The sequence below is a fragment of the Mustela putorius genome, unplaced genomic scaffold (genome assembly GCF_011764305.1).
Source record: "Mustela putorius furo isolate JIRA1106 unplaced genomic scaffold, ASM1176430v1.1 tig00000145_pilon_pilon_pilon, whole genome shotgun sequence".
Taxonomy (NCBI): Eukaryota; Metazoa; Chordata; class Mammalia; order Carnivora; family Mustelidae; genus Mustela; species Mustela putorius.
The window spans coordinates 24,845,108-24,865,835 of record NW_025421294.1 but is presented as its reverse complement, the minus strand read 5'-3'; the positions used below and the strand labels follow the sequence as shown (position 1 = coordinate 24,865,835).

Genomic DNA, 20,728 nt, shown 5'->3' with positions numbered 1-20,728 from the left:
AGGACTAAACTGTGGGCCATCCAGTGAGTCTTTTGACCCCTGTTAATGAGCTCATATGAGTCCCTTCTAGGACACAGCTATCACTTGCACCTAGGCACCAAATCCTACCCCTCACCCTGGTACACTAATCAGAAGAGAGCAAAGAGGGAAATCTTTTTTGAAGCCCAGAAAATTTCCTTCTCTAGAGCAGATGTTCACCTGTAGCTACTGTCTGGTTAATTGATGTTCACATTCGGCCTCATTCAGGAGTCCTAGAGTGAAATGTCATCTGGGAGATAGAGTATTGGTTCAGTAGGTGATCAATTTACAGGGATATTTTGCAGGTAAAAGTTCCCTAATTATGACTGTATTCAATGTAATATTTATAAGTCCAATGGCTTGATAATGTTCTTTCAATATGCTTCGGCATGGTAATCATCCACTTTAATTATACTGATTGTTAGTGTAACATGGTTTATTATGATTCTAATACCATAGAACCTATTGAAATTAAAAAAGTGATAATTTATATATATATATATATATTTTTTTTTTTTCCCAAAAACCCAATATCTCAGGTCTAGACATTAGGAATCCCTACTATGCTGGAAAAGACTTGTTTCAGTTCATTTGCATTGTTAGATGCCATATGACACTAAAGCTAGTGCCCGAAAACCTGAAATTCTAGTTACCTAAAACCATGGAGCCTACAGACATTTTACAAATGGCCCTTCTTTGTGATGTTTGACTTCATTATCTACAAAATTGGATCATAGATTAATTCTGGCCATAGGTAGATACACTAAATTCAGAATGCACAGGTCAAATGTAAGGACAAATAAAACATCTCACATAAATTAAGTAAGAAAACTGAATTCAACCATGTTTCATTTTGATTTATATATCAAACTGTTAGTTTGAATTTTTCAACATTTTAGATGACTGCGTTTGAATCTAGAAGCCCCATTTCCCAGCCAGGTTGCTGGTGTACCCAGGAGACATCCTGAAATAGTCCCTGCTTCCTGTCTTGTCACCGTGTCCTAGTTGGGGTAGTGGTGAGAGGCGAGGGAAGGTAGAACTGACCATGGGTTGGGGAGTGGGGAAGGCTGAGCAGAAGGAAAGGGATGTCAGATCTCGTGTATCCCAGCAGAGTCCCACAATTGTCAGAAAAAGCTGGGGACCATGGAGATGGACCCAAATCTTAAGGGACTAGTGGCCAGGTTTCCTGTCCTTTATCAGTGGGCTCTACGTGGTATCTTCTGATGACAACCTGGGTGAGGATACGGGGACACTGCTCCTCCTCCTCACACACAGGAGGCTCCTGATGCAGGATGCTGCACACAGTTGAACCTGAGCTGGCCTTGGGATTCCCCAGAAGATGTGTTTGAGGCATTTACTGTTCTCTTTGTTACTTCCTTCAAGTTGTTATTGTCTGGCAGAAGTGGAGTCTGTAAAAATTACTGTAGCTACTGCAAATGTACCACAAAACCCTGATAAGACCCTATGGTCCTGTGGAAAGTGACCCTGGGTTCAGTTCCCACTTGATCTGGGCCATGGGGAGGAAAGCGAGGTTAGGTAGTAGTGCACCTTTCTTCCTCTTCTTCTGGGCTTGAAGACTCCTTTTTTTTTTTTTTTTTTAATCATTATTTTTTATTATGTTAGGTTAGTCACCATGCAGTATGTCATTAGTTTTTGATGTAGTGTTCCAAGACTTCTTTTTAACTGGTCAAACTTGGACAAAGTTCATTTGAGATCAAATCATTTCAATGGATTTCTTTCTTTTATTTTCCTTTTTTTTTGGGGGGGGGTTGATATTTCCTTTTTGTCTCACAAAAATAATTTTTGAAACAAATTACACCTGGGGAAAACTTCCTTCTTTTACAAGGCTACCAGGTAAGCTAAAAGAAAGGAGAAAAGTCAGCCAATATATGCCAGCAGCTCTTAGCTGGGGAATCATTAAAGCTGGGTCAAGGAATAACGTTCAGTATAAAAAAAGACAGTAGAGCTTAGGGAGATGTAGACCTTGGCCTGCTCTGCTCTTTGCTCACCAGTGCAAAACTGATGAGTCTGGACAATGGACTAAAGCACTTCCGTCATTCCTTGGACCATATGAGCAGAGAACTGGTTATCTAGAAAGGCAGGCTTATAGTACCTCAGTGTCTAGCTCACCCCAAACCTCCTGGGAAATATGTGAATATGAGAGCAACTAAGTAGTTCTCTTGAATTAGCTGCAAACAAATAGATCAGAGGTGACCTTACACTGGTTAGCACACCTCTGTGTTCCCTGCTGCTGGGCTCTTAGCCCTTACCACAAGTGTAAGCTTCTAAATGGGGACCTGGTGGCCGCATGCCTGCGAGGTAGGTTGTTATCTGCAGGAGAGCACCCAGAGAGTGTTTCCACCCTGTCTCCACGGTCTCTTATCCCTAGATGCCACCCTCACTTGCCACCAGGTGCCAGTGGCCTCGAGGAAGGGCTCAGTGTAGAAGTTGGAAAGTGGAACGGAGGCAAACTTTGGATCAGGTGCTCCAAGAAAAAACATGCACATCATCAAGGCCAGAGTGATTCTTAAATGTTAGAGATCCTGGTTAAATTAGGGGTAGGTTTCACTGTATGCTTCCTATAAAATTCTTACTCAAAATGTCTAATGCAGGGCTCAGCGATATTCCTTTCTTTGGGTAAGGCAGGAGGATGTTCCTTGGGTGTCTAATCTGGGCGTTCTCACATTGCCATGGGAATCCATCCTTTGTCCCATGGGCTGAAGAGGTGCTAAGTGATAGTGAACACTTGAAGGTAGGGTTTCTCAGGAAAGAATACAGTTTGTCAGTCTTGTTTTTGACTCCTCCTTTCTGGAAAAGTCCTGCCACCTCTAAATTTCTGAACCAAGTCCTTTGCAAAGTGAAGTAGTCAGCAGTTAAGATGCTTAGATTCAGCATTGAAGGTTATAATGCTGCTGATGGATTAGAAAGGGTAGAAGAGCAGGTGTGCATGCATGCACACATGCTTGTACAATGGTTAAGGTCCAGTCTCTTGAGCTAGAGATCTTAGGTTTAAATCACAGCTCCATAGTTTGTGGCATTTAATCCCTTTATGTCTTAGTTTCTTCATCTGTAAAATGGGGATAAAATATAACTTTTCATGTAGGGTTGATGAAAGAAATGAATAATATGCACAAAACAGAGCAGCTCCTGGCACACAAGAAGCACTTACTATGTGGCACCAGAGAGCCTCAGGAAATACTCCTAAGGGGGAACATAAAAGAAACCCACCTGGCTCTTTTAAAGCTAATAGGCAAGACTCTGGAAAGTTGGAGCTTCACAGAGTCCTAATGCACTTCTGCTGTGAGCCTTTGGGGTGCTGTCTGTATGCACCATGATCCTGGGCCCTGGAGGGGGTAGAATAAATAAGCCAGCAGAGTTGGTCCTTCCTTTCAAAGTTACTGATTTTCTGGTGGAGAGAGATGCCGGCCATCGCCTGTGCTAGGAAATCGATGGAGAGTTGGGGAGAGAATGTCACAGGGCTTAGACTGGGCTCGGATAGAAGCAATCTCTCTTCTAGTACCTTAACTGCTGTCCCAGCAGGGTGGCAGGTGATGGACTTTCCTTTTGGATTTGAGGACAGATACTTTTGTTAACATAAGAGCAAAATATGCTCGATTTCCTGGCATGAATTTCCCCTCCATGACCATGCTTCAAAAATTATAGCATGATTGTATTTAATCTTGTGCTCTCTGGTAGAAGCAGATGAGGGGGACACACAGGCCTTTGGAGGCATTGTCTTCTCCTGGTCGGCCTTGGATCGCATGGCATGAAGACCCTTGTTTCAAACCATTTCAACTCTGACAAGGCAAAGCAGAGATCTTCCAAAGCTGCAGAGCTCCTCTACCTCCTCATGAGGTGTTTTGTTTGGCACAGGGCTTAGGGGCTGGGGTGTGGTAACTGACACTTTGGCATTCTTCATCTGAGAGTTATGTGGCAGTATATGGACTGAGGGCTTGTACCCTGCAAAGATACCAGGTAGTAGGCTGAAGCTATTTAGAGCTCTCCCTGCCTGAGTCCTGGGACTGAGTTATAAGGATAATTGAGCCATCAGGGTTAACATCATGGAGGAAATCAGTTTCACCTCTCACACCTTTACAATTAGAGTTTGTGTTGTTGCTCAATACGTTTACCATGCTGACTTCCTCCTTGATCCAACCCACTGTAGAGACCCCATTTGAGCCCATAAGGATTGCTGTTAACTCTTTCAGGTCTCAGATTTTAATAGGCAAACTACCTAAAGTATGAATCAGAATGGAATAACAAAGGGTGCAAAAGGGCATTGAGCCATAAAGGTCCTTTGACATCAGAGCTCTCCTTGAGAGGATAAGGAGCTCCATGGGTAAAGATCTACCTGATAGCAGCCATGAGGAGAGAACTCACCAGCTTCCCAGTGGGCTGCATGACCTCAGCCATGTTGAGAAATAATAGAAAAATATCACTGTTCACTTTATTGACCTTGACAGGCCTGTTCCAAGAGCCAGACCAGCCTTTGTTATCTTGTGTACACATCTATGACTTGGTTACCCTCTTCAGCCACTGTATTAGTAATCTGTCAACTTCTGTTGACATCCTTGACCTTATCCTCTCCTTATTTAGCTGTCTTTCTCAGGGACCCTCAGAAATTTAAATAAAAATAGAATTGGCAGCTATGGGGATTCAATGGAAATAAATGACATCATTTTGTCAGGCCAATCAAGTAATTTTGGTGTTTCTAGGGGTCCCTAAATCAGGAGAACAACTATTCAATAAGTGGACCATTAAGTTGGAAACAGAAACTTCAACATTTGTTAGACATTGTTGGATGTTAGCTGGTTGATGATGTTTTTATGAAAACATTAAGAAAAGAATATAAAGTTCTACTTTCTTTGAGGCAGGTGTCATAAGGGGGTTAGAATATGAAGTTCCTGGGATGACACTGGCTTTTTCATAGATGTATTACACAAGTATAAAGTGATCCCTTGGGAGAAGGGAGGCTAGCACATTAACAAATTTCTCCACTGTGCCCCTTTCCTTGGGAGGACCTTGTATTCTGGACCTCAGGAGCCTTTGGAGAGGGCTAGTTTCTTCACATGGAAGATATGACCCTTTATAATCCCCAGTATATAATATCTTTGCCAAATTTGAAAAGATTTCTTTTGTGGTGGTGAAAGGAAAGACTAAAAATATCTTGGCTGTTTTATCTGTCCTGTGACTGCTTCAGAGCAACTTTGACAACTAAAGTTTCCCTCCTTAATGAGGGAATCTTCCCTCAGAATAAGCAGTGCCACCAAGAATGATCTCATGCCATAGACTAAGACTTGTCATTCCAATGTGGACACACCCTCCAATGTGTTGAACTCAGACTTGCAGCCTAGAAAGTACCCAGAAGGCACAAGTGGCTTAATGGCCACCCCATATTTATCTGTAGTGCTCTTTTTTTAGTCTTACTGGGAGCTCCGCGAGCACCAAATGTCAAAAGACATCTATCTGAACAGAGGAGAGGAAGTCTCAGCCATTGGGCTAAATTTTCTTGAAACATTTCTTCCAGAATGTTCTAAAAGACAACTGTCAGTGTAACCCCTATGTTTCATGGTGGCATCAGTCTCTTGAATTTACTGGACCCCAAGAAAGTCCTCCCTCCCCCTCCCATGCAATTTTTGGGGGGGGGGTGCCATCACATCTGCATGATAGTGGCCAAGATGATTCTTCTTAGACCTACTGAAAATATGAAAAAATTTAGTCAACAACTGGAATAACATTTCTTCCTGAATATTTCCCTAGGCGACCAGGCAGGTGGAGGTAAACCAATTTGCTGGTATTGGCTAGTCCCACTTTTCTGGTAGCTGTCACATTTGGTTTTTAAAAACAAAAGTGAGGATTGTCATTGTTTTCTCTACCAAGTGGTTATTATTTTAATGAGTGACTGTCCTAAAAGTAGTTTGGGGCTCCTAGAGTATGGAGGTGAGTGTCCCTATCCATTGAGACTTTGGATGAAGTCAAGGATGTAATTCTAGTGTGAAAACCTGTGCCTAGAACCAATGACCTGCTCTAACCCAGCTTTAAATCTGGTTAGGCTTGTTTTACTCACTGTACTTTCTTCAGCTCATAATGAAAGACAGAAAAAATTGCCATCATTTACATGTGTATCATTTGGGGAATTCTGATTTAGAAATCCATGGCATGGCAGACTGTCAAAGAAACAAAATCTTCAGTAGATGTAAAGTTGAACACCACAAATACTCAGTTTGAGGACTTTTTAAGACCCATTTTACAGAAGGAGTCTGAGTCCTAATCTGTCTCTATGGTACACATCTTACTTGAAGGCAGTGAATTCACTGCGTATCTGGTAAGGTGGCCTCGTCAGCAGCCCTCAGGTCTTGGGCCCATCATCCTGGCATGAGTTCCCTCTTAGTGGAGTTGGCAAGAGGTTCTATTTTTGTTAACCACATTAGCTGATCAGATTCCCTGTGGAATCATTTCTCCATGTTTTTGTCCTGTAGTTGCTAACTCTTGCCTGAAGCTGGAGAGAGTGCTGTGGCTTTCTGTGGCCACAGAATTGTGGGCTGGGCTGTAGGGATGGTGGAGTGGGAAGTGGGGAGAGTTCCGTTCCCTCTGTTACCAGCAGGCAACAGACACTCCCCTTCCCTGTGAGAAAAGAGCCCAGCTCTGCGCCTTTCCAGCTCTCCCTCTCTTTCCTTTGTCTTTTCCTTCTTGCGACCCAATTAGCTGCCCATGTGGGCCAGAGCCTAATCAAGGAAGCCAGGGAAACTGGGACGATGTGGAGATGGGGCTGCAGAGCCCAGCGTGAGCTGCATTTGACTCTCAGTCTATTAGCTATTTCTCTTTTCTGAACCTACTTCATAAAGTATATGTGTCCTAATGTAATTGGGGGAGTGAAATCAGATCTTCCATGAAAAGGGGTTAGCCAAAAGAAAGTGCTCAATAATGTCGCCTATTCCTGTGATCATTATTGTGGTGATTACTGTGAGTGTAGAGGGCATGTCTAGGATATGACATAATTAGAGGAGCAAAAGTGCCCGTATTTCCTCTCTCTTCCTTTACTGATCAGATTATGCCTCATGTATCTTAAATGTCCCAGATTATCACTTCTCTCTGTCTTAGAGAAATAATGGAAAAAAGCAGGTCTGTGTGGTTTCCTACTTTTGCTAAGTATCTCAAAACTCTTTTCTCTGGACACGGGAAATGCTCAGCCATTGCTCTGAGCCAGTGGTCTCCAGGTCATGCTAAGGAGAGAGAAGCAGTCACTGCAGACGACATGCACCTTAAGCAGTCTGTACCTTGCTGCACGGAGCAATCCAATAGGCTATGGCGAGAAAAGGGAGGCCTAGGGAGACTCCAAAGACAGCCAGGAATTTCACAGCGATAGACTGTTGACGTAAGCCTGAGAGATTTTCATACCACATGGTAAGCAATTGCTGCTGACAGTTAGGATGAGCAACGAACTGTAAAAACAAAACAAAAACAAAAACAAAACGCAAACAGGAAAATGGCATTGGTAGCACTTGAACAGTAGAGGACCTCTAAGTAGCTAGGGGCCGCGCTGTTTTACCTGGGGCATGGCCTGATGCTAGGGCAGAGCAGCGCTTAGGTCCCTGGGGGGGCAGGGGGGGACCCTTCTGGCCTGAGGACGCTGGGTGTGGTGGCACTGTGCTCAGAGGCCTCCCAGGACTGGCTGCATCAGTGCTTGGCACTTATCTTGGGCAGAGTTCAGTTTCGAGGCAGCACGAGTCATGAGTGGAGCAGGAATGGGGTTCTGGAGTCCCACTTGGGTTTGAAATTTGCTCCTCTGTTTCCTAGCCATGTGACCTTGGGCCACATACGCAACTACTGTGAGCTTCGGTCTCGTTCGTGAAACAGCCTGTTGTCTTTAGGATTAAGTGAGTTTGTAGAAGTGTTTCTCTCTCTTTTCCTGTACCGGCTAAGGAAAGGGCTTGCAGTGTTTCTAGAGGGCACGTTAAAACTGAGTATTTCCCCACTGGGCTTCTGTGGGGTCGGCTTGGGTGCATAGAACTTCCTGTGGCCTGCTAGAGCACTGACACGCCGTGGCCCTCGTGTGGCAGCTTCTCCCTGCTGCCTTCCTCCCTTCAGACTGCGCTGTCCTGATGTCTCGGTTACAAGACAGACCTCGGCTGGCCGTTTGGTATTGCGTGACCTCACCCGTTCTGGATATCCTTTATGGGGCTGGGCAGAGAACCCTGACTTAAACTGGCCTATCAGTCCCCTCACCTGGGCCTTTGAGACTGATGGACAGAGGCAGTTTCTTTATTTACCAGGAGTTAACAAGTGATCTTGGGAGAGGTGGGCGGCCATGTTCCTCTGTGGACTAAGTGGCAAAACGAGCCAGGTAAAAAGAAAGAAGAATGATATTGGGCAGGAAAGAGTCTCAGATAGCATGTGCCCTCCCTGGGGCCTGGCTCCACTCCGCAGACGTGGTACGTGGTACGTGGTACATGAGACACACTTCTCTTCATGCAGGGAGTCTTCCTTGTTCTGCTCTGTCCGGCAAGTTGGCTTGGGCTGCTGCAGCCGAACAGCCTTTCCCTGCAGATATTTGCTGTCATTTGGCCACGTGTTTAGTTGATTTTGAGTCTTGGTTAGTGGAAACAGGTATTAGGCAATATTTAAGTAAAATTTATGAGAATGAAGTTGACATTTTTACTCAAACTCTATTTTCCCCCTGAGACGGGAGGAAGCCATTGAATGTTTTTGGTAGCCCTGCTCTTCGGCCCTGCTCAAGATGGCCCTGCATCCACGGACTGGAGCAGACACGCTGGGCATTCTTCATAGGGACTTTTCCTCTGATTACCCTGGAGCATAATATGCCAATTGTCATCCCATTTGCCTCATTGGTATTGTGGGGACATGTGCAGTGGCATTAAGGGGACATGAGCAATGATTATGAGGAAATGTAAAACCATTTCCTTTTCATTATAAGAATAGTGTAAAACAATATTTTTAAAACACGTTTTAAAACATTCTCAGTGCAAACTGTAGCATGTTCTTATTTCCAGTTTCTGGGAACTCAAGGCAGCAGCCAGGTCATGTGTGAAGACACTATCAAAGTTTTATGTGGCCACGCGGCAACCCCTGATGATACCAGTCCTCAGACATTTGTGACAATGAAGCCTTTTTGGTAGTATTATTGGACCCATAGCAAGCACTGTGGTCTTTCCTTCTAAGATGAGTGCTGTGGATCCTCCTCAGCCTAGGGTGAGACTCGCCAGGCCAGCAGGTGACAGGATTTGCTGTGCCCTTTTTGACTCACAGCAGAGTAGAGCAAGCTACAGAAACCCATGTGGGTGTTTTAGTAATGGCCAGCTTTCTGGGAGCCGAGGCCCATCAGAGGGATGGGGTATAGGAAAGGGAGATAGTCAGTTTTGGTTTTTGACAGCCAGCCTTCTCTGGGTGCTGAAGGGATCTGCTCTGGAGAAACTCACAGTCTGATTAGAAGGGGGGACGTCTGCTCCTGAACTAGCACAAGACCATTTGGCTCACACTGTGGCTCCTTATGCTGTAGCTGCTCTGGAAGGACTCCAGGGCTGAGCCCCTCCATTGGTCTCTCTGTATCCTGGGAGAGAGTCCGCCTAAGCTTTTACTCCTGTCTCCTACAGATAAGTCGGCACAATAGATTCAGCAGGGGGCTGGAAGGGAAGAAATGCTGAGGCAGAACACAATGGGGGCCATTTCCTCTCTCTCTTCTCTACCTCAGAGGAAGGCAGTGGTCACAACTAAAACAAGGGGGCTCTCTTGAGTCTTCTTCTGATTAGACATGTGTTAATTTTTATAGCTGTAGTTCTTCCCCCATAATAAAACAACCCAGCTTCAAACACGATATTAATTTACAGACAGACTTTATAGTGTATGGATCCCAGAAAGCTGGCAGCAACTAACAGCTGAAACTCAGATTATTTATCTTTATATGGGCACTTTTCTATCCTCATGGTAGGCTTTGGAAATTCAGTGTGTAGCAAAGGAGTTTTTCCACTGTGCTTTTGAAGCACAGAGATATCATCTGTAATCGCAGGAAGACGAGAGCACCACGAGGATGCCATCAGGACACAACAGTCTAACCAAAAGGACACGCAGCTAGGGAACAAAGACAGGAACAATTCCTGCAGGGTGAGGAGGGGGGTGAGGAGGTGAACAGGGGAAGGATTTTCAGAAGTAGGGTCAGAAAGGAATGAGCGAAAGAAAAGCCCACAGCTAGACTAGAATGGGAACACAGTAAATCAGTGTTGTCCTGAGTTTGCTTTCTGTGGCATCTGGCTCACAAGAGGACGGATGACACCAGGGGCTTTGCCCAGGCCACTCTCACCCCAAACCATCATGGTCTGAGTGTGGTACACTTTTTATGGAGGTTCTTCACAGGAAGAACTGATGAGAACACCTCAGTTTTCTCAGCAGTGTGATTCCCACTCTTCATAGCAGGGAGTTGCTGATGGCCTGGGCCTGAGAATCTGTTATGTTGGGTTTATGTGAAGCTGAGTGGCCTCTTCAGAGAAAATCATTTTAGCCACGTCCACGATCAGACATGTGTAGAAAAAAATAAATCCAGCCACCTGGTGGACTGGGCAGAGAACTGGGGCAGGAGAGGGAAGGTGAGGCAAGTAAAGCTGCAGCTCTGAGCCAGTATCCCTACCATGGACAAGGAGATGGCTGGAAAACAGGAACCTAGAGTCAGGAGGGACTAGCAATCATGTGGCTGCCGGTTTTTGAGTCCATCTCATGCCAGTTATCCTAGTGGCTCATTTGACCAGCATTCATGGTTCATATAACAAATTATACCCAAAGCTAATTTTCTGTTAAGATCTCTTAAGCGTCTTGTTCCTTCTAGCCCTGGTGACATAGTGAGACTACAGTGCTGGCATATTGGCTTAGTCTTGGCTGTTATTCTGCTTTTATTTGATCTATGGGCTGTACTTTTCCTTTTGTAGCCCAAAGGAGAACCATTCCCTTTACTGTCTCCCTGCTTTATATTCACTCACAAGGAAATAGCTCATGTTGTAAGAGTACATAGTTGTTTAAGAGATCCAAACATTCCTTAACTAACTAAACTAACTATTTTTAGGGCTGTCTCATGGCATGCTTGCGCCCTTGGACCAAGAGGCCCATTACAAGAGGGTCGAAGACTTTCCTCATGTAGGTTGGGTAAGGGCATGGACTGGTACCTGGCTTCCTGGGTTCAAGTCCTGGTCTTTCCGCTTGCTGGCCCTATGCTCTCAAGTCATTGCCTTAGCGTCCCTCTTCTGGAAATGAAGATAATCATTAGGGTTAAGTAAGTTAGTATATGTAAAGTGCTTAGAATAGTACCTGGTAAATAGTAAGCGCTGTATTAGTATGCAATAAATAAAAGTAAGCCCATGACTCTGCTTTCCTTGCCCATTTTCTCTGTCCCTCTTCCTCTGTTTCTCTCTTCCTTTCTCCTACTCTCTACAGCTCTCCCTCACTCTCCTCTTTATTCTTGTCTGCACCTGGTGTGAGCAGACAGATTCTTGAAGTGTTGGTATCTCTGCAAAGAGCCATGTCCTCTCACATGGGTGAGGCCACTCCCTCTCTAGCCAGTCCCTCCTGTCCCATCCTCCACTGAAAGCGCAGCTTGATTTGTCCATGCAATTAGCTCCAAATGGGCTGGTCTCTGCTGGGTAGATAGGGTCACTATCAAGTGTATTCTGCACCCTGATACCCATCTACCAGTTGTAGAGCTCTCCATCTCTAAGGCACTCACTCCCTCCTCTCTACTGCCTTAGTGCCCCTTCTCTCTACTGCCTTAAAAGCTTTTCCTGCATTTTGCACTTTTCACAGGGAGGAACAGGGGACTACATTTGAGCTCAGAGGCTTTGAGACTGTGTGATTTCCATATCCTTTAAGCACAGGTTTTTCCCTCGGACACCAAGTCTCATTTATAGAGTGATGAGATGTGGGAATGCATAGTTTGATAAGCTGAAGAGTAACTTAGCTAGAACAAAATTTATAAAATCCAATGCCTATAGATAAAAGGACTTTCTTTTATACAGATAAACCATCAGAGGGCCCAGGGATGGCCGATATGACTGTGTTCAAGATTTTCCACTTAGCTCAACACTGGCATTTGCTTATAGAAACCTGTTTTCCCTGGAAACTGTCTATGTACACAAAGGGAGAAAGACACTGTCTCAAGCTATAGTCACCAAGTGGCTTTTCTTAGTGTGGACCATCCATGGAAATTAGAATAATTCTGTGGTGCCATTTCTTGTTTGGAGCATCTCGTGGGATTGGGTTCAGTGGTGCTAATGTTTTTCTTTCCCATTCTGTCTAGGGAAAGCTCTCAAGTCTGGGAAGTTGAGGAGGGAAGAAGAGAAATTGAAGTGTCAGTCATTGACTGGTGGGTCATTTGTTTGTTCATTCACTTTGCAAACTTGTCCTTGGTGCTCTCTCTCACTGGGAACTGTGGCTAGCACTGGAAGTACAGAGAGAGCTTGCACTCCTTGTCCACCTAGAGCTCTCGGCCCTGTGGTTCTGAAAAACCTGTGGCCCTGTTCCACTTCCAGAACATGGAGTAACATACCCAGCTGGGTCTGGAGTAGGCCTTCCCTGACGGGTGAGTGGATAACACTGAACGATCATCCCACAAGTGGGTGTGCTTGGTGGCCTTTCTCTGTGAGACCCAATAGTGAGAGCCCCACAGCTCTGGCACAGCTAGTTGGCTTTGTCTCCATTGATGACTTTCAGCTTGCTTTTCTCTGTGCCAGCAGTTAGCAGATCGGTTGCATTCACAGGCTCTGAGGCTGGCCCAGGCAGGTTCAAATCCCAGATCTGCCATTTCCTAGCTGTGTGACTTTGGGCAAGCCACTTCTTGGCTCCTAGTTTCGTAGTCCAAGAGAGGTGTTGAGTGCCCCAAACATGGCCTGGCACTCAGTATTAAAGGTATTACTAGGGGCACTTGGGTGGCTCAGTCAGTTAATAAGCCTTTGCCTTTGGGCTCAGGTCATGATCTCAGGGTCCTGGGATTGAGCCCTGCATCAGGCTCTCTGCTCAGCAGGGAGCCTGCTTCCCACTCTCTCTGCCTGACTCTGCCTACTTGTGATCTCCCTCTCTCTCTCTGTCAAATAAATAAATAAATAAATAAATAAAATCTTTAAAAAAATAAAAGGTATTACTGCTGGTGATGTTTTTATTACTACTTCTACTCCCCACCCCCCTACCCCAGGGATGTCTGAGTAGTTCTCTTGGCTCTTTTCCTTGCTGAGTTTATGCCATCAGCAGAGGACTGAGTAGCCATGGTGTTTTTAGATTCAAAAATTCCTGAAGAATTTAGTATGCTCGACTGTAATGGAAAAAAGCAGAAATTGCCATTGTTGTATTAAGTTTTAAATCAGTGGAGCGTTCTGGTATGGAACCAACATTGTCACCATGCTCATGGGACCTGTTTATTTAGCCTTGGTGCTCCCTCGTGGCCACCATAAGAGGGTAATCCAAGATAGTTCTGTGGATGGTGGTAGGAGTGAGAAAAGAAAGATGTGGGGCTTGGAACTCTGGATGGGGGATCCAAAAAATTATACCTATTTCAAGGAGCCTGTCAGCAGCGGCACCAAAGTAAAAAATTTGGAAGTCATGGCTTGAGTGTTTCTTGCTATTAATTATCAAGGACCTACTATATGAAGGAATTTTAGTTTTGTTAGCTATAATCTTCACAGTAACCCTCCAAAGAATGGATGTTTACACATCCTTGTATACCAATAAAGATGTGCTTTCCTCCCCATCTTGCAGGTAAGGGAGCAGAGGCTGAGTCACCTCAAGTTGCCCACAGTACCACTGCTAGAAACTGGTTCCAACTTGGGTCTTTCTGACTCCAAAGCCTGAGGTCTATGTAGTGCACTAAGCTCCTTCTGGAATGCTCTGGATCTGGTCAGCTTGAACTTTAGTTCTTTCTGGTCTTAGTTCTCTGTCATAAATAAAACAATAAAAAGCTAACATTTATTGAGCACTCATAGGGATTGGGCTTTGTGGTAAGCACATTACAAACATTTTCTCCTTGAATCCTTTTAACACAGTGAGGTAGAAATTGTTATGCTCATTATAAAGCTGATGGTACTATCACTGTTCACGTCTGACTCCAGAGTCAACATTCTTAACCATTTCCTTGTATTGCCTCTGCTGGGGGACATCTCCTGCATCTATTCTAGGTCAGGTCACTGTCTCATTCTATCTGCTGAGTGGAAGGGCATCTCTGTGAGCCTCCAGATTGCATATGTGCCCCAGAGATGTGCGTATAGTTTTTCAGCCAGTTGATCTCTGACTGACTTCTTCAGAGCAGTAGAAGTTCTGTGCTAGTCCCCCGTCTGCTCCATTCGCACTGTTTGGGATGGATGGAGCCATGGAGGAGGCATAGATGGGGGGGGGATTTTAATTGGGGAGAAAGGAAGCAAGTAAAAGAGAATTAAAGGAAGAAAAGAGAAGCAGAGAAGAGGAGAGCAATGGAAAGGAGAGTCGGGGGTGAGTTTCAAGCCTGACTTCTAGCTGCTGTTCCAACTTGACTCCAGCTCTTTTCCTTTGCATTCCTAGGCTCTGGCCTGACTCTGGCAGCATTATTCCAGAGCCTGCCCCAAGCTTGACCCTCATTGAGCCTTTGCTCAAGGTGTCTCTGCTCCCTGGTGTGCTTTCCCTCTCATCACCATTGTCCAGGTTTTGTTCAGCTCACTCTCTCTTTCCTGAAAGCCCACCTAGTGAGAATCTCTCTTCCTCTCCTCTCCTCCAATTCTTGGTCTCTCCCTTTTGTCATAGTGATATGCCTGGATGATCCTCTACCAGAGAGAAAACTCCTCCTGGATGCCTCCCATGGACCTTTAGCGTGGTAGTCAGTTAATGGGTACAGAGGCGGTGCCATTAGCATGAGTAAATGGCACAGCTAGAAGTTGGGTTCAGACTGCAAATCGGGAACCATCTACAAGACCAGAGTGGCCTTCCTTACTCATTGTCCTTGTCATTTGGCAGATTCTCAGCACATCTAGCTATGTCACCACATCTGGAAGGCGCACATAGGTACAAAAGGCTGAAAGTTTCCTTGTTCTTCAAGGCAGTTAAATGACCGAATTCATGTCTTGAGTGAATTTGTTTTCACTGTACAAGTGCCAGGAGACAGGAAAACAATGACAATAACAACTTGCTTCATTACCAAAGGCAGTCAAGCTGGGCGTTTTAAGACCTTATCAGGGAAAAATTCATACCATCATCTGGAGGGGAGCTACCTGGGAAATAAGCCAATGAGGGAGATTGGTATGGGAGCTCAGGTAAAGGGGATTTATGCTTCTTTGTTTCATATGCATCGCTTCGCCACGCTGCCTCCCTGTCCTTACCTTTTTGCAGTACCACTTGGAAAATGCTCCTTTTTTTGGCTACTCGAGTGTCTTTCAGTCCTCCCCCTCACATCTGGGAAAATCCATTTGGATGCCTGTACAGATGTCTCGCACTCGATTCTGGGCCCCCTTCCTCCTCCTCCACTGTGCTCCCACAAGCTCAACCAGCCCTGGCATGCTTCTTCCTTATTCCTACAGCCAGGTGTCCCGCCAGGCAGCCAGCTCCTCCCCAAGCCATCCTGCAAGTCCACCGTGCTGCAAAAGGAGATGGCTACTTCTGAAGGTTCTTCCCTCCCATGAAGATATGTTATCATCTGTTCAGTTGAATAGCTTGCTTCATTGTTCTCTGGTCCAGTTTTCTAGGGGTAGCAGGACGTAAAAAACTCTCCCCTGCCTCAAAATAAGCAGTCCTCCAATTTTATAGACCAACTAGAATGACATAAATGGTGAATACTCTGAACTCTGAGCACTCTGAGCACTGTGCCTGAGACTTAGCAGCCTATCTCTTACTAGGGGCAGAATAGTTTTCTCATGGAGACTTCTGTTCAGGAACAGCCTGTGCTTTAGTCTGTAGGGGCAGAAACCTGAGCAAATGGTGCTGGACTTTCCCAGAGCTGTGCGTGAGCTTTTTCCCGAGTGCAGGTACAAGGCCAAGGGCCTTGGCCGCCCTTCTGGAGGCCAGTGCTAAGTGCATGATTTGCCGGTGCCCACCAGGAGTCCTCCCACAGCACCGAGCCCGCAGGTGGTGACTAAAAGTCACTGGGTTTCCAATCTGACTTCACACTCACGGTCAGAGTCCCACTGTGGGCTCCAGATGACTGCCTCTGCTCTCACCGTGCCAGACGCTGCACTCCAAACCCGGGTGGGGACTCTGGCCTCCCTAATTAGGGTTATGCCCTAGCCTGAAACCCCAGGAGAAATGGAAGCAGTGCCTAGCAGACCTTCTTGGATTGTCTTCTTGAGCCTCCCTCTCCAGCCAAGCTGCTCTACACACTGTTCCCAAACATGGCCTGTGTAGCCTACCCACCTGTGTTCATCCTGCTCCTCTGTGATTCCAGCACATTAAAAAGATTATCCACCATGATCAGGTGGGATTCATCCCTGGGCTACAAGGATGGTTCAACATTTGCAAATCAATCAATGTGATACAATAAATTAATATGAGAAGAGAGAAGAACCACATGGTCCTCTCAATTGATGCAGAAAAAGCATTTGACAAAATCCAGCATCCGTTCCTGATTAAAACACTTCAAAATATAGGGATAGAGGGAACATTCCTGAACTTCATAAAATCTATCTCTGAAAGACCCACAGCAAATATCATCTTCAATGGGAAAAAGCTGACAGCCTTCCTGTTGAGATCAAGAACATGACAAGGATGTCCACTCTCACCACTCTTGTTCAACATAGTATTAGAAGTCCTAGCAACACAATCAGACAACAAAGAGAAATAAAAGGTATCCAAATTGGCAATGAAGAAGTCAAACTCTCTATTCACAGATGACATGATTCTTTATATGGAAAACCCAAAAGACTCCACCCCCAAACTACTAGAACTCATACAGCAATTCAGTAACGTGGCAGGATACAAAGTCAATGTACAGAAATCAGTGGCTTTCTTATACACTAACAATGAAAACACAGAAAGAGAAATTAGAGAATTGATTCCATTTACTATAGCACCAAGAACCACAAGATACCTGGGAATAAACCTAACCAAAAAGGTAAAGGATCTGTACTCGAGGAACTACAGAACACTCATGAAAGAAATTGAAGAAGTCACAAAAAGATGGAAGACCATTCCATGCTCTTGGATCGGAAGAATAAACATTGTTAAAATGTCTATACTGTCTAGAGCAAGCTATACTTTCAATGCCATTCCGATCAAAATTCCACTGGTTTTCTTCAAAGAGCTGGAGCAAATAATCCAAAAATTTGTATGGAATCAGAAGAGACCTTGAATCGCTAAGGAAATGTTGAAAAACAAAAATAAAACTGGGGGCATCACGTTACCTGATTTCAAGCTTTACTACAAAGCTGTGATCACCAAGATGGCATGGTACTGGCATAAAAACAGACACATAGACCAGTGGAACAGAGTAGAGAGCCCAGATATGGACCCTCAACTCTATGGGCAAATAATCTTCGACAAAACAGGAAAAAATATACAATGGAAAAAAAGACAGTCTCTCAATAAATGGTGCTGGGAAAACTGGAAAGCTATATGTAGAAGAATGAAACTCGGCCATTCTCTTACACCATACACAAAGATAAACTCAAAATGGATAAAAGACCTCAACGTGAGACAGGAATCCATCAGAATCCTAGAGGAGAACATAGGCAGTAATCTCTTCGATACCAGCCACAGCAACTTCTTTCAAGATATGACTCCAAAGGCAAAGGAAACAAAAGCTAAAATAAACTTTTGGGACTTCATGAAAATCAAAAGCTTCTGTACAGCAAAGGGAACACTCAAGAAAACAAAGAGGCAACCCACGGAATGGGAGAAGATATTTGCAAATGACAGTACAGACAAAAGGTTGATATCCAGGGTCTATAATGAACCCCTCAAACTCAACACACACGAAACAGGCAAACATATCAAAAAATGGGCAGAAGATATGAACAGACACTTCTCCAATGAAGACATACAAATGGCTATCAGACACATGAAAAAATGTTCATCATCACTAGCCCTCAGGGAGATTCAAATTAAAACCACATTGAGATATCACCTTATACTAGTTAGAATGGCCAAAATTAACAAAACAGGAAACAACATGTGTTGGAGAGGATGTGGAGAAGTTGTACCAACTTGCATTCCCAAGTTGGCCTTGTGATTTAAGATGCTCCACTGTTGGTGGGAATGCAAGTTGGTACAGCCTCTTTGGAGAACAGTGTGGAGATTCCTCAAGAAATTAAAAATAGAACTTCCCTATGACCCTGCAATTGCACTTCTGGGTATTTACCCCAAAGATAAGGAAGATGTGATTCACTTCCTAATCAGCCTTTGGGATCCAGATTTCCACTTCCGTGTCCTATCAAGTCCCTCAGCCCCCTGAGGGGGTTTTGGACTCCCCTGGGTCTTGTTCTGTGGCCCATTCACTTGGCAGTGATGGCTGAAGGGTCAAGTTGTGAAGAGCTATTGTATTGTGTTAACATGTTCTCTCTCCTGCTGTTTTTAAGCTCTTTGAAGGAGCTTAAAACTGGGGGCATCACGTTACCTGATTTCAAGCTTTACTACAAAGCTGTGATCACCAAGATGGCATGGTACTGGCATAAAAACAGACACATAGACCAGTGGAACAGAGTAGAGAGCCCAGATATGGACCCCCAAGGATCCCCAAGGATGTGCAACCTTAAGTTTTACACACAATAGGTGCTCATAATAGTAACATCTGTTGAGTGATAAATTGCATGCTCTTCTGGAGCCTGTGAGGTTTGCTCCATGATTTTCTCTGTGACTCATCATTTCAGCATAATTTCTAAATATAACAAATTCTGTATCACTCAGGGTCTGATGAACATTTAACTGTCTTCACATCTTTGCTAGAAGGCAAACAGGGAGAGATGATGCGGACTAAACCAGGCTTCTGTTTTCTTGCACAGGAGAGGATTGAAACATGAGACTAAAGCAGGGTTTGAGGCTTATCTTCTGGATCAGATGAGGATTGTTTAATTTCTGGGTATGCTATTACCGCTGTAAGCTGGCACCAACTAAGAAATAGTCACAAAATAATAATAATTATTTTAATAAAGAACAGTTGATGTCTACTGAGCATCTGTTCTGTTTCAGGCTTTGTCCTTAACAGTCACCATATTATTTAACCCTCCCTTCACTTCCTTGAGATAGATGCCTACTGTTACATTCTTATTTTAAGTACGGAAGCATGAGACACAGAAATTCAGTAACTTGGCCGTAGCAACAACGGTGACTGTGACATGATCTTGACTTGAAGCCAGGCCAGTCTGACTCCAAAGACGGTGTTTTGTACTGTTCTCCTATCTTTCCACAAGGTAGATTTTTGATGAGGCAGGCGTGCCAAAGCGTGAGGGAGCATGGTGATTTTTCCAAGCCCACAGAGGCCCCAGGGGCCTTGTGATTTAAGATGCTGTTAGAGCTCTCATCTTTCTCTGCTGGTGTCAGTGGGCCAGCCAACTCCCAGTGGAGATAAAAATCCAGAATACACAAGGGAAAGGCTCGAAGCCAGTTTCCTCGACAACTTTATCTTCCTAAAAGGAGTAAGTCATCACACAGAAGATAAAATCCTGGGTGCTCTCTCTTGCCTACACACAGGAGCAGCGGCTGATTCAGCAGTGTCTCCCTGCCTGGTCACCAGTTGGCCAAGAACTAGGTTAATGTGAAGGATACCTAAATCCAGATTTATACCCTTGAAAAGTACAGACTCCAGTCGAAAAACCACTTTGCAGAGGACCTCATTAGTATCTTGGGTCTCTTGCCAAGTCCCACCTGTCACTGACATCTTATTAGAAGAGCTGTAGTTTCAGATAATTTTCTGAGCCCGAGTTCTGACTGAATAGTGTTCCCAAGTTGAATCCCTAACTCTGCAGACCTTTCCTGGGGCCTTTGCTGTCCCTTGGGTACAGAGATTCAGGGGGTCATGGAACGTGCACAGGTTTTGGGTCAGCCCATCTGATGCCAGTCTTTGCTCTACCACTGACGAGTGAGGGACAGAGAGGCTCACCTTCTCAGTTCTCAGTTTCTCCATCTATAAAATGACCATAATCATATATAACTCAAAGGAATTTTCAAGGTTCAGGAAATACAGTTCAATTTTTAAGTGCCAGAATTACTGTTTTTTGTTTGTTTGTTTTTTTGTTTTTTTACTGGTGCAATATTTTACTTCTGTAATAAAAGTCAGAAATATAAACTATCTCTATGTTAAATCCTGTCCAAAGAGTTTTATCAAGCATTGATTTTTTTAATGAGTTAAAGTTATGCTCACTTACAGAATATTCATCTACAGATTTCATGGTAAGAGGAAGAAATTTGATTTAACTTTTTTTTTTTTTTGCAAAAATGATTCATACTCTAGTTCAAAGACTTTATCAACAAGGAGAACATATATTTAAAGGTACTGATACTGATACAGGAAATTTGCGTCTATATTTAATTAAATAAAGGAAGACAAAGACTAGACATTCTTTGTTGAAATAGAAAACACAGCTTTTAGGGTTGCCTGGGTGGGGCAGTGGGTTAAGCCTCTGCCTTCAGCTCCGGTCATGATCTCAGGGTCCTGGGATCAAGCTCTGCGTGCTCTCTGCTCAGCAGGGAGCCTGCTTCCCTTTTACTCTCTGCCTGCCTCTCTGCTTACTTGTGATCTCTTTCTCTCTCTGTCAAATAAATAAATAAAACC

General features: G+C 44.4%; 1 protein-coding gene across 1 annotated transcript in view; it reads right to left on the bottom strand.

Annotated features, from left to right (window-relative positions):
- TRPC7 (transient receptor potential cation channel subfamily C member 7) overlaps window positions 1-20,728 on the bottom strand; it is a 173,561-nt gene that overhangs the window by 48,722 nt on the left and 104,111 nt on the right. The window contains exon 4 of the mRNA XM_045075655.1: window positions 7,296-7,460. Coding sequence (XP_044931590.1) covers window positions 7,296-7,460 — 165 coding nt within the window. The remainder of the gene's footprint in view (window positions 1-7,295; window positions 7,461-20,728) is intronic.